The 15045-nt window shown below is 38.9% G+C and overlaps 1 protein-coding gene across 4 annotated transcripts in view; it reads left to right on the top strand.

Moving 5' to 3' along the window:
* CSAD (cysteine sulfinic acid decarboxylase) overlaps positions 1-15045 on the top strand; it is a 67122-nt gene that overhangs the window by 14025 nt on the left and 38052 nt on the right. For all 4 annotated transcript variants that reach the window (XM_033938432.1, XM_033938431.1, XM_033938434.1 and 1 more), the window contains 2 exons: positions 5125-5215; positions 9482-9588. In XM_033938432.1, the coding sequence (XP_033794323.1) occupies positions 5125-5215; positions 9482-9588 (198 nt within the window). The remainder of the gene's footprint in view (positions 1-5124; positions 5216-9481; positions 9589-15045) is intronic.

Below are 15045 nucleotides of genomic sequence, written 5' to 3'. Positions count from 1 at the left end.
GTAGAATGAGGAGTGTTTGATGGGCTGGGAGTATGATTGCAGGTATGAGATGGGTAAAAGTGTATGAAGGGTGGGAAGATGTTGAGACTAGAGAATGACACGATGACAGAATTTGTCACCATCCCCGTCTAAGCTTGTTGATTTTGTTGTGGAGAGTGGTTGTTTTGTGTTATTTAAATGATATACTGGTATATACCAGTTGAAAAAAAGAGCCCTAGGCAAATCAAAATGACATTTCCATACATCACACTTCTCCTTTCTCCCACATTTAAATTAGCTATTAAAAAAATACTCCAGAAATAAATAAATCCCCCCAAATAAATGGTTCTGACAGTTCTTTAAGCATAGAGAATATCCTAGTCAGTTTCAGCTACCCAGTAAAACTGCCATTATAATTATTTGATAGTGTCATTCAATGAATTCTTCTGCATGGGTGTGATGTCGAGTCTGTACGGGATGGGATAGGATCACAATATACATAGGGCTCCTTTTACTAAGGTACGCTAGCGTTTTTAACGTGCGCTTCATTGCCGCACACGCTAACCCCGCACTACACGCCAAGAACTAACACCAGCTCAATGCTGGCATTAGCGTCTAGCACGAGCGTTAAATCCGCTAGCGCAGCTTAGTACAAGGAGCCCATAAACTCTGCATTTCTCAGTTCTGCAACATACTCTCCACATTCCCTAAACAACGGTGCTAAAACATTTATTTTCCTTACAACTCACTGTACAAAAATACATAAATATTAAAGCTATAGTATCACCTCAGGAATGACACACTTCGTATGTTCCACTGTCATTTTGTGAAGTAACATACAACCCTGCAAATGGGCAAATAATGCTCAAAGAGGTGAAAATGCATGAACAATCAATAGTTTAGCACCTCTTTGAGCATTATTTGGCCATTAGATGAACTTTTTTTATGCTAATGATGCTGTTGGTGTGGTAGAGCCTACACTGCATTGCTCATCCAAGACCTGAGGCTTTTTCTTTCATCTTTATTGGGTGCTTGGTGCTCGTTGATTTTGTTGTGGAGAGTGGTTGTTTTGTGTTATTTGAATTTTACCTCCATGCCTCAGTTTTTGAATTTTGTTATGCACCAGTATATTATTTGACATTTCTTTCTTTCTGCCCATCTTCTTTACTTTCTTCCCTACCTCCATCTTTGGCATTATTCTTTCTCATTCAGGTTAACCTCAGATAAGAATGTTGTTTCTCAAAGTTTAAATCAGACCTTAAAACTTTCCTTTTCAAAGACGTTTTTTGTACTTAAATTACGACATTATCACCTGAATCCTATTCTTAAAAATGTGTTCTCTTCTCTTTTTTCTTTATCTCTCTTCAACTCTTTTCTTTTTCAATCTCTTGTTACCCAGCCTCCTTATCTGCTCCTTTCCCCTTTCCTTTTATTTTACGATGAATCCTCTAACCATTTTTCCCTTTTGTGTCTAGTATGTCTATTCATTGTTTTTAACAAACCTTGTGCATCTCTCCTATTTTATATTTTTGTAACATTTGTTTGGAAACCGTTTAGGCTTCAATAAGTGGTATATCAAATATAATGAAACTTGAAAATCTGACTTTGACAAATTACCATATATACTCGAATATTAGCCATGATTTTTGGGCCAAAAACATGGCCCATAAATGGAGGTTTTGGCTTATATTTGGGTCAGAGCCTCTTTTATCATGTCTTCTCATCCACTTCTCAAACCATTATTATCAATAATGCTGGCGATTTTCCTCAAGAATGGAACAAAGTAATAGTAAATCCTCTGCTAATTAATCATAATTCTGATCTCAATATTGTGACCAATTATAGACCTATTTCTAATTTGCCATTTGTTTCTAATAAACTAAACTAAACCTTAGGCTTATATACCGCATCTTTTCTATAACAGTAAAGCTCGGCATGGTTTACAAGAAATCAGAAAGGCGAACAGATACAATATGGATTTGGAATAGTATGGAGAGGAGCGGAATTTACAACTTTGAAAATAGCCAAGTTTTCAAATGTTTTCAAAATGGTTGGAAAGAGCCCAGATCGCGCAGTTGAATAGGAAAATTATTCCACAGCTCAGTAATTTTGAAAAATAGAGACTTCCCTAGTTTGCCAATGCAGGTAATGGCTTTCAATGTAGGAAAGGACAATTTAAATTTTTGAGTAGATCTGGTAATGTCATATCTTACAGAATTCCAAGACAGGGGAATTAAAGGAGGAAGGATGCCATGCAAGATCTTAAATGTTAAGCAGGCACATTTAAAATAAACCCTGGAAATTATTGGAAGTCATTGAAGTTTTTGCAGGAGTGGAGAGACGTGATCAAATTTACTTTTTGCAAAGATCAGCCTAACAGCAGTATTCTGGATCAGTTGAAGTCTTTGAAAGCTTTTCTTGATCAAGCTTAAATAGACCGAATTACAGTAATCCAGCCTCGAAAGAATGATTGATTGAACAAGGACAGCAAAGTGTTGTTGATGGAAACAGGATCTCACTTTCCTCAACATATGGAGACTAAAAAAAACATTTTTTTTACCAGAGAATTAAGATGGTCGTTGAATGAAAGTGTTGAATCTATAATGATACCCAGAACTTTACTTGAGAATTCAATCTGCAGTGAGGATCCTGAAGGCAACAGAATGGATGAAGGTAGCTGCTCTAATTTTGGGCCAACCCAAAGTAACTTTATTTTGGACTCGTTGAAAAAGCAGTTGCTATTCAATTATCTGATTTTCTAACAAAAACAAATGTATTACACCCTTGACAGACAGAACTTTTAGATTTACTAAATCATATGAGGCAGATATTGGATAGCAATTGTGATATTCATTTTCCCCTTGATATGTCTGCAGCTTTTGACTTGGTGGACCACAATATCCTTCTCAATTGTTTGAAAGAAATAAAAGTTAATGGATCTGCCCTTCAATGGTTTCAATCCTATTTGACTGATCGTACATATTCAGTTAATCACTCTAATACTTTTTCTAGTTCTCATTCACTTCAGTCAGGTGTACCGCAGGGTTCTGTTTTAGGACCCTTCTTCTACAGTCTTTAGGGTTCACATTTTTTTTATTTACGCGGATGATATTCAGCTTATTTTTCCACTTTATTCTCACTCTTCATCAATGTATTCATCTATTTCTGTAAAACTGGATATAATGCAGAATGGCTCACACTCAACAAGCTCAAAGTCAACTAAAAAACTGCAGTAATGCTATTTTCTTTTAGAAATTTACCAGCAAAGTCTTTAAATTTTACTATGAAAGGAATTCCCCTAAAATTTTCATCAACAACTAAAGTTTTAGGCGCTGTGATAGATAATACCTTAAGTTTTCATTCTCATATTTCTAAGTGGTATCTTCTTCTTATGCTCTTCATCAAATTTGACCTATTCGTTCATTTCTTCAACAAAGTTCTCTTCGCATTCTTATACATTCCTTGGTATTATCTAAGCCCGATTATTACAATTCTATCCTCATTGGTCTTCCAAAATATCAGTTACACTGGTTACAATTAGTCCAAACTAATGCAGTTAGATTACTTCCTCGCTGTTCTAAATTTGATCATGTTACAACCCTCTTAAAAGCTGAGCATATTCCCCTTGTTTCTTATCGTATTCCTTTCAAATACAATATTCTATCTTATCAAAATATTATCAAATGGTCTTCCTTCTTTTTTATTTATTCCCTCTTTTACTAAGGCATGCTAGCTGATTTAGTGCGTGCTAAATGCTAACAATTCCATAGAATATAATGGATGTGTTAGCTTTAGTGCACGCTAATTTGGCTAGTGCACCTTAGTAAAAGGACCTCAGTATTCTCCACAAAGAACTCTTTGATCATTTCAACAACAATTATTGATTGTTCCTTCATTTAGACAATTATTTCTTGATGTTCATAGGAATTCTTCATTCTCTATTATGGCTCCCACTCTTTGGAATTCTCTACCTTATTATCTTCGCACTGAAAGTTCATTCTTGACATTCAAGGCTCAACTAAAATCATTTTACTTTTCTCTGGCATTCTGCTCATAGTTCAACAAGTATGGGCAAAAAAAAAATAGAGTATAATCACATTATTATCCCACACCTTATATGTTTTCATCCTTTTCCTTTTTCCTGTGCCCCAGATTTAATTTTCCTATACCCCAGATTGTAACCAATCCATATTTTACTTTTCCTTCATGTTTCTGGAGATGTCTGTACAGTTGTATTCATTCATTCATTTGTGTTTATTCCCTCTCCTTTTTATATTTTTATATTGTAAATCGCTAAGATTTTAACTCTGGTTTTATACATCAAATAAATTGACCTTGAACTTGGACAGTTAAAACATTGTTAGACACCTAGATAGGCACCTGGCTTGGCGCACCTAGCTGAGCTTCTGGCATTGTTTATAAACTCTGGGCCTTACTTGTAACGCCCAAATGTTTAGTGCTTAAGTTTTGGTGACCTTTCTTGAATTTACTCCAATGTGCTTAGTGATCTCATGTTGAGCCATACCCTGACCTCTATTTATATAGGGCCCAATATTTAGTTGGTGGTATATGGAGCCTGTGAAAGCATAGTCTTATGAGTGCAATATTCAGCACTTAAGTGGCCATGGTGAACTGCACAAAGGTAGGATTGACTTTTATAGGTACGTGGTCGTATTTATGCAGTTATCTTAGCCAGTTAAGTTCTGAAAATTGGACATTTTCAGCAGTGCTGTGTAGTTAAGTGTCATAGAATAGGGCCAGTTATCCTTGAACAAGTGATTTAACTGGCCAGGAGCCTTTTCTGGCCGGTTAAATCACTTTGAATTTCAACCCCACAAGTTTCTCTTTAAGCATAGATGGTTATGGTAAGTAGGGTTGTGAACTAATACAGCAATGGAGGAGGAGCATAACCTTGATGAAATTCAAGAGGGTATATGACAGGCAGACAGAATTTAGTAGTATGAAAATGAGGGTAAAGCTAATGGTCAGGTAGAGTTTGCAGTACTGCAGGAAGAAAGGAAAACTGACTGGGTTGGTCTGCCATTTTCTCTGACATGTCTCTCCATTGGCATGAGCAGTAAAATTGTGACTATGACATTTTCTTGCTCTGGAAGTTGCTAACCTCTGTTCCTTTTCACTTCCCAGACCACCCTCGTTTCTCTAACCAGCTGTTTTCTGGGTTGGATCAACATGCTCTGGCTGGACGGATGATCACAGAAGCCCTCAACACGAGCATGTATGTCTCATAGTCTACACCTTAACATATGCATTTTTCTTCACAATACAAAAATGCCACAAATGCTTATGTTTACAAATGCTTGCTATAGAGCCTTTGACTAGTCAGACATCAAAGTGGTTTACAAAAATCTGTAAAGAAAGGAAAGGAGTTCTAATATATTAACAAAAAAGGGATAGTAGAACCACAGAGAGGCTTCCACCTCTGCCCACCACATCATAAGCATCCCTGACTCTACCCTACCATTAAAAGCCATATATACTAATTTTCATGCGGATAAACTAAAACTTGGGGTCCTTTAAGCTGTGGTAAAAAGTTGCCTTAGTGTGCCCATACAAAGGTCTTTTCTGTGCTTTAATGCAATTTTTATCACAGCAAATAAAATGGCTGGTTTTCTATTTTTAGCTATAGAACATGGGGGCTCCAGGATATTTCTTAAATTACTTTAAATTATTTAAGATAGGTAAAAAAGTGTACCTTAAAGTTCATTTCTCTTTTACAATCAAATTAAACTACTATTTTATTTTTATAAAACATACAATCAGTCACTAAACCCTCAATTAATAAACTAGGAGGGTGGTATATCATATAATGTAAACAGATTTCAGTGCATAGGACCTCATATAACTTATGTTATCCCAAGTCCACATTCTGTTCAGTTTTTAATAATCATTTATACCATAACCTCCACCCCTTCCCTTAATTAATTAATGTTGCTGACAAAAATTCTAAGTCATATAATTAATTGGTTACCACTATTGTAACCAAAACTTATGAATTATGACACTGCACAATATTAAATTAGAAGTATTTTTCATCAATTTATTAGATTTTAATGAAATAAAATAAGACAGACATTAATTAATTAAAGGAAGGGAAGGAGATTATGGTATAAAATGATTATTAAAAACAGAACAGAATGTGGACTTGGGATAACATAAGTTATGCGAGGTCCTATTCACTGAAATCTGTTTATATTACCATCCTCCTAGTTTATTAATTGAGGGTTTAGTGATTGTATGTTTTGTAAAAATAAAATAGTAGCTTAATTTGATTATAAAAGAAAAATGAACTTTAAGGTACACTTTTTTACCTATCTTAAATAATTTAAAGTAATTTAAGAAATATCCTGTAGCCCCATGTTCTATAGCTTTTTCAGTTTGGGCAGGATTTTTGGGAAAGGATCCATGTTTCTTGTTTTGGATTTTCTATTTTTACCATTAATGGCCCAAATAGGGGGGTATCAGTTTATATTTGAGTCAGCTCTCACTTGCCCCCTCCTGTGACCTGTTGCAGGCATCCCCTAGGCATGCCATAAGCCCTGGTGGTCTACATATAATGAATGGTGTTTGGTAGAAGGAGGTTTTTTATGCCAATGGGGTATCTCTATGTTTATTGCTTGCCTGCATGCTGAATATGCTAGCGGCAAGCTTGAGTCTGAGGCTTTTTCCTCCTTCTTAAAACAAACTTAGCCATTTGCGAGTTAATTGTGCTTGGGGCAATCCCTGTGATAGGGAGGTTCTTAAATTCCACAGGGGTTTATTTGGAGTGTTGGAAGCCACTACTTGCCATGCATCGGTAGCATGGAATGTTGTTACTATTTGGGTTTTTGCCAGGTACTTATGATCTGGATTGGCCACCATGAAGACAGGCTACTGGGCTAGATGGACCATTGTCTGACCCAATATGGCTTTTCTTATGTTCCTATGTTATTTTAGTGTGTACTTGAGAATAACAGCTAAGTTAAATTATTCTAAGATCCTATAAGAGCATGTACATGCATATGCAGCCTTTATGCAACAGGTGTATTTTAACGATTTTATATTAACACCCTATCCTAAAATTATGCCCCATGTGAATAGAAGTGCATGTGTTGTGAAATACAAATTAGCTGCTAAGCAGGGTAAATTTTGCGTTAGGTAGCTTTGAACATAAGAACATAAGAACTGCCATCACCGGATCAGACCCTGGGTCCATCAAGTTCGGTGATCCGCTCACGCGGAGGCCCAGCCAGGTGCTATTTGCCTTCCGAGGAGATGTGCATCTAACTTGCCCTTAAATCCTTGAATGGTGGGTTCCGCAGCAATCTCCACCGGGAGAGCGTTCCAGGTGTCCACTACCTGCTGTGTGAAGCAGAACTTCCTGGCATTTGTCCTGGGCTTATCCTCCCTCAGTTTCAGTCCATGACCTCTTGTCCTAGTCACATTTGACATTGTAAATAACTTTTTGTCCTGCTCTATCTTGTCGATTCCTTTTATTACTGATAGTTAAGTGATAAGACCTGACTAATTTTTTGATGTGTGCCCCTACAAGGGTTGCAAACTGTCTCCACTTTTATAGGAGTGATTAATCCAGTTCTGGTTTTACCCTACTATGGGCTCCTTTTACTAAGGTGCGCTAGCGTTTTAAGCGCACGCAGGATATTACCATGCGCTACGCAGCTAGAACTAACGCCAGCTCAATGCTGGCGTTAAGGTCTAGCGCATACAGCAATGTAGCGTGTGCTATTCTGCATGTTAAAGCCCTAACGCAGCTTAGTAAAAGGAGCCCTATATCTGTGGAACTATAATTGGACGGGAGGAGCTACTGCTTATACATTTGCAGCCACAGAGAGGCAAGGATTGACCAAAGAGCAGCAGAAACAATCAGGTCAGGATTAATTCGTCGAGGGCCCCTAGACACACAAGTGCACTGGGCCCCCTGCCCCGCCCCACCCCACCATGTGCCCAGGCGGAAACAGGAAGCTGCGTCAGAGGGAAGCTTTGGGCAAGCAGCACCGCTTGCACAATTACAGTTCCCGTTGCCTTTCTTACCCGCGTTGCTTGCTTGTCTTACTTTCTGTCGATGGGGGGCCTACGTTGCCGATTGGGGGGGGGGCCCGCATTGCCAATCGATGCTGGAGGGGCCCATCGCTGTTTGGAAAAAACAATGTTGATGCCTTCCTTCATCGGGCCCCTCTGACCATTTCGGGCCCTAGGCACGTGCCTACTTGGCCTATTGGTTAATCCTGCCCTGGAAGGCTACCCTCTTAATGAGAATCACAGAGAAGATCTTATTTTTTAAATCATAACATTGAGTGCAGGAAAACAACCTAATATACATATTAAAACATAAAAACAACTAAAAACACCTTACATCCATAAAACGATAAATAATAAAACATCAACACAGACTAGAATAAAATCTGTGGAACTCTGGAATATCTGCATATTTAAGTTCGTTTCAAATTTTAATTAAAAGTAAAGAAAAAGGTCTTAATTTATTTTTCTAAAAATCATAAGGCTAGCTTCTGTTCTTAGATCTTCTGTTAGGAAATTCTACATTGCAAATATGCTAGCTCACATCCACTATAATAAAACCCTTACCACGCATGCGCAGTTGAAACTTCGTGCGGTCGTGATCCCTGATCTGTGGCTCCGTGTCGCCACATGCGCAGTAGGAGCCTTCGGCGGTTTTTGACGCGTGTGACGGTTTCCCCACAACGTTCCTGCCTGATCTCTGACGCCGGATGACTTCTGACAATGCCTCTCCTTCTCACCCTGGGACCAGCAGCAGCCGCAGGGCGTTTGCTAGGCAGGGCCACTTCGATAATGCGAAGCAGGACGGCCAAGCAAAAGCCCTGAGGCTGTCCGGCCTAGCGGATGCTGCACAGTGAGCAGTTAAGGGAGAAGGGGTGCTGCTGGACATGGGGGAGGTAAAAGTAAGGGAGAAGGGAAGACAGACAGGGGACAGAGAGAAAGAAAGAAAAAAAGACAGACAGGGGGCAGAAAGAAAGAAATAAATGCCTAAGTCTAGCACCTGTTAATGTAACAGGCTAAAAAACTAGTTTCAGATAAACAGAGAAGACCTACAGTAGGCATGTCTAGAAGTTCTGATCACACGGAGGCCTAAACAAGCAGACAACAATGCTTATATTTTTAGAAAAATCAGCATGTTGGGACCCCTGATGAAGATGTGTTGATTGAAACACAGACCATGTTGGGTCTCACAATCTGTAAAAAGTAGTCTATTGGTATGCAACAAATTGTTTGTCCAAATAAATTTTGCTTGCATTTTGCACATATGTCTGCAGTTTTTCTTTTCTTTGTGCTGTTAGATTCCATGGCACATCCATTGTTTCAGAGATATCTCTGTCTCTTACTATAGCCAGGTCTGGGCCCCATGTGATAGACACACATGTGGAGACTCATTTCTCTGAGATATGAGTCACCTCGTCTGCTTTTCATATATGGGTAAGATTTGGAAGTTCTGTCTCCTTTCCTCCAGGGCCACCTATGAGACTGCCCCAGTGTTTGTCCTAATGGAGGAGGTACTTCTGAAGAAATTGAGGGAGCTGATTGGCTGGCAGACAGGGGACGGGATATTCTGTCCAGGTAGCGTATATTATAAATGAGCACAATAATTTTGCTAAACACTTGAAAGGTCACTTAAGAAGCCTCACACCTACTTGGAAATGCTGGCATTTACATGGGTAAACTGCGTACATGCATGAATTTAGAGCACAGCAATATATTTTCAGGGGTCCTTTTATAAGAAATTGAATGGAATTCTCACTAAATTTATTTGGCTGGGTAAAACGGCTAGAATAGCTTTAGTATCTTTGCAAAAACCAATTGTGGCGGGTGGGATAAATTTTCCAAATTTTTATAGATATCATCAAGCTTTCATACTGCGTCAGAGTAAGTATTGGATCCTTCCTGAAGACTTGGAGCATATTCCGGACTGGCTTTACTTAGAATGGTAACTTTTGTCCCCATTACGGTTATGTTATATATTGAGTATCAAGTTACCCAGAATTTATAAGGACAATAGCATTCTTTTTGCCACCTGGAAAACCTTAAAATTTATTGATAATTTAACATCTATATCAGTACAACAATCCATGTGTCAATCCTTATGGTTGAAATCCAAGATTCAAATTGGCGAGTCTAAGATCCTCTGGAAGCATTGGCTGCAGGCAGGTATACGCACGTTAGATGATGTGATATCAAATGGGAAAATGCTTGATTTTTCACAACTGCGACAATCATTCAGAATTTCAAAGTCTCAAGTATATAAATGGTTGTAGTTGAAGCAGGCCATTCAGAAGGGGTTCCCTGATTGGCGCAATTTAAAAAATCAGTATAGTTTGTCGAGCCTATGCTTCCAGACAGATTTGTTAGGACATCAGGCTGCCAAGTGGTATAAATTAATATCTGAATTTATGAATAAAAAACCAAAAACTTCTCTAAAAGATATTTGGAGCATTGGGATTAAGCAACAAATTTCTGCTACTCAATGGCCACGGATTTAGACTTGGAGGATGAGATGTACAGCGTCAGCATTTATGAGACATACTTGTTTTTTTCTGTTACATAGAGTTTTTTGGACCCCAGTTCGTTTGCAGAAGTTAGATAGTTCTAAATCTAATAGATGCTGGCACTGTCATCTTGAAATAGGGGCAATGGATCATTTGTTTTTCTATTGTCCTTTGATACTCAACTTTTTGAAATCTATAAGGGGACATACTAATGTGATTCTGTGGTTCCGCTGTCGTATGAAGCGGTAATCTGTGGGACATTGTTATCTCCTACACCTCCAATAGATAGACATAAAAGCAGATTACTTGGTATAATGACTGGGGTAGCCATGCAAATGGTCACTACAAATTGGAAGAATTTTGACAGATTAAATTTCACTTTTTGGTGGAATTCATTATGCTTGTATTATAAATACGAGAAAATTAATTCTGAAAAATGGGTAATAATAAGTTGTTTAAACTGACGTGGGGGTCCATTGACCAATTTTATTAATTTTAATTAAATGGTTTATTCCCCTATTACCGGTTTGATTTGCACATCCAGGGAACGGGGGTGGGTGGGAGGGAGAGGGATATTATATTAGGATTTGTTTATTAATTACATACATGTATGCACTCTTGTATGGTTTTATTGAACACATTGGAATTAGGAAGGGTGGGAGGGGAGAAAATGTATTTATTGATGGATGTAAGTGCTATTTTTTAAATTACTTGTATATATTCCTTTATGCACTGTGTTTAGACTGAAAAATTAATAAAGATATATATATTAAAAAAGAACACAGCAACATACACACAGAATTGCTGTGGTACATGCAGATTCAAAGGGGGTGTTTTTGGACATGGTGTGGTGATCCAAAACAATATCCCACAGAGTCTATAAATGGTGCTAATTAGGCATCCAACCTTTGGTACAGAAGCGCATTCTAACGGATGCAAGGCACTGAAATGAGATTGAATGGCAGATTGGTGTGCAAATATACTTATGTACCCAGTTATAGGATAGCACCTAAATTTATTCATGCATAATTGCAAAGGGGACATTCCCAGGAGAAGGGCATGGGTGGGTCGGGGCATTCTGGAAAATTGCATGAATAATAAAATAATAATAATAACAGTTTATATACCGCAGGACCGTGAAGTTCTATGCGGTTTACAATGATTAGAAATGTTACAGATTGAATGGAATAAACAAAGTACAGACTTAGTGATTGATAGTTCTAGCGATCGTTTGTTGAGGACTAAGATTGTATAGGTTGGTTTCCTAAGTATTTCAGGAACAGATGTGTTTTTAGGCATTTCTTGAATTCCCCATAGGTAGTAGGCACGAGCAATTGTTCAAGGTCTTTACCCCATAATGCTGCTTGATGTGCGAAAAGATGTTGGTGATGACTTTTAAATTTACAACATCTAACCGGTGGAGAAACAAAGTTCAGGTGTGAGCTTCGCTTGTGTCTGTTGGTTGTGAAAGAGAAAAGGTCTGTTATGTATTTAGGGGCTAAGCCATAAAGTACCTTGAAGCAAAAACAACCAAACTTGAATTTCACATGTGCCTCCATCAGCAGCCAGTGTAAAAGTTGATAGGAAGGTGTCACGTGATCAAACTTCTTCAGTCCACAAAGTAGTCTAACCGCTGCATTTTGAACTAGTTGCAATCGCCGCATATACTTCTGGGGGAGTGCCAAGTAGGCGATGTTACAATAATCGAGTTGACTCAGTATAAGGGATTGTACCAGAATTCGAAATGATGAGACATTGAAGTAAGCTCTGATGGACCGAAGCTTCCAGAGGGTGAGAAAGATTTTTCTGATCAATGAGTCTACCTGGTCTTTCATGGTCAGGTTCTGGTCCAGTGTTACTCCCAATATCTTCATAGTGGGTTGAATGGGATAACTAAGGTTATTGATGCACATTGGGTGCTTTAGGGTCAAGTGGGTATGGCGATGCTATGAAAAATTTTGTTTTCTCTGAGTTTAGTTTTAGTTTGAATTCAGTCATCCATTGCTCCATCCGATTTAGTACTTCTGTTGCTTTGGGGGTGACTTCTGAGACAGAGTTGGTGAATGGGATAATTATCGTGAAGTCTTCAGCATAACTAAACAGTTTTATCCCCAGCTGGGACAGTTGTGCACCCAATGAGGTCATGTAAACATTGAAGAGCAAAAGGGATAGCGGTGATCCTTGTGGCACGCCGGATGGATTGCTCCATGTGTCTGAGAGATCGTGATTAAAACAGACTTGGTAAGTGCATGATATAAGGAAACCTCGAACCAGTTCAGTACCTCTCCTCTGATTCCAATTGTGTCTAGGCATAGTTTTCCATGGTTCACCAAATCAAAGGCAGAACTCATGTCAAATTGCATGATTAGGGCGTTGAGGCCCTTACTGAACAAGTAATGCAAATTGTCCAGAATAGCCGCAATTACTGTTTCAGTGCTAAATAGAAGCCTAAAACCAGATTGAGTTTCATGCAGAAGAGAGAATTGGTCAAGATATTCCATTAGTTGGGTGTGTACCAATCCTTCCATGATTTTTACCATAAATGGAATAGATGCATGCAATGTTATAGAATACCAGTTTGCTAATATAAGTCCTTACACCCAATGCTGGGTGTAGAATTTGTCTATATGGAGGAAAAGATCTCAGATTCACCACTTAGGGAACATATATCGTCCTCCCTAAGAATGTATTTTGTGGTGATGGGTTTCTTTCATCGATCAAAAACCTCCACCCTATCCTAAATTGCTAATCTTTTATATTTTTTTCCTTTTATATGTTATTTTTTTGTGTTTTTTTATAATAGCAATATTATATTAAACTCATTTAAATAGTATCAATGAATGAATGAATAAATACACTTAATGAGCAGGGACCAATAAATTCACAGGCTGTAAGGCTCAAAATAGCTCCCTTACATAAATCAGACGAGTATTGAGATAAAAACAAGCAGCCAGCCATTTATCTGTAGGTTGTAGGCCTTCAATCCGATTGCTAGTATTCAAATTCTATTCGTACTCAATATACAGAGTTTCTGGATACTCTCAATACTGTCAGTATTCGCACTCAATGTTCTCAGTGCTCAACGGGTCCTGTTTCGCCGCTATGAGCAGGCTTCGTCAGGAAATAATAATCGAGTACATACATTCAGTTGATCAGTTAATATCAGAGAGGGGCATGGATGGGTTGGGGCGTTCTGGAAATTGCATGCAATGTCATGGAATACCAGTTTGCATGCAATGTTATAGAATACCGGTTTGCTGATTTAAGTCCTTGCACCCAATGCTGGGTGTAGAATTTGTCACCCAACACTGTTCTATAAAGGTGCTCATCCTAGAGTGCCCTTTATAGAATAACGCTGGACATCAATATTTTACAGTGCACAAATTTGGGTGCCATTTACTGAATCCAATGAAAATATGTTTTCAAAACTCTCCACATCAACATTTGCAGCTTCATAAGCAGTGGCATAGTAATGGGGTGGGCGAAAGGCCCCAGGCACCATCTTGGTGGGGACACCAGCACCTTTCCTCCTTCTCCCAATCCTTCCCCACCCCTCCCCTCCCATGCGTACACCTTCCCTCCCCTCCCCTGTATCTAACTCTTCACTAGCACAAGCAGCATCTCCAACCTGATGCTCGTGCTAGCCTCAGCTCTCCCTCCAAAGTCACTTCCTGGTTGCGGGACCAGGAAGTGATGTCAGGAGAACTGAGGCCGGCGTGGGCAGCAGGTTGGCGATGCTGCTTGTGCCGGCAAAATTATAAAGGTACAGGGAAGGGAAGAGGTGTGCACGTGGAGTGGGGAAGGAGTGGGGGCAGAGAAGAGGGTGGGGGCGCAACTGCCCCAGTCGCCTCCCCTCACTACGCCACTGTGCATGTGTCCACTATCTGCTTGTTTGAATCTGGAGTCTCCAATAGTGATTGAGTTGGGAATTGTGCTTACCTCTGTGGTATCTAAAATCACCTTAAAAATAAGTTATTTTACCTAGCCCCTTTATTGGCACCTAGTATGGTATAATTTGCTGAAATCTGGTGCTTACATGTGTAACTGCCAGCAAACACATATATATATTGCAAAAAAAAGAAGAAGAAACAAACCAATTTGTATTTACATATATACTTGCCAGTGCTTACACTGGAAAAAGTTAATTTATATGATTGCCAGGAGTCAGTTTCGACTTGACAGCAATTAATCCACTATACTTGTAAAGCCCCATATGCTGCTGCTCTTTTTTGACATGTTTCTTTGAGAAATAGATGCTCCAGCTATACATGCCATCAGATACCTCTTTATAAATATTTTTAAAAGGCTCTGTGATCAGCAGAGCTTTTTGTAAAATATTTAGTGCTCCTTTTACTAAGGTGCGCTAGCATTTTTAACGCACGCTACAATGCCGCACACGCTAACTCCACGCTACATGGAAAATAGTAACGCAAGCTCTGTGGAGGCGTTAGCGTGTAGCACGTGTGCTAAGCGCACGCTAAAACAGCTAGCGCAGCTTAGTAAAAGGAGCCCTTAGAGAACTGTGTGAGTG

Source organism: Geotrypetes seraphini, chromosome 3 (assembly GCF_902459505.1).
Source record: "Geotrypetes seraphini chromosome 3, aGeoSer1.1, whole genome shotgun sequence".
Classification (NCBI taxonomy): Eukaryota; Metazoa; Chordata; class Amphibia; order Gymnophiona; family Dermophiidae; genus Geotrypetes; species Geotrypetes seraphini.
This window is presented reverse-complemented; position numbering and strand designations above follow the sequence as displayed.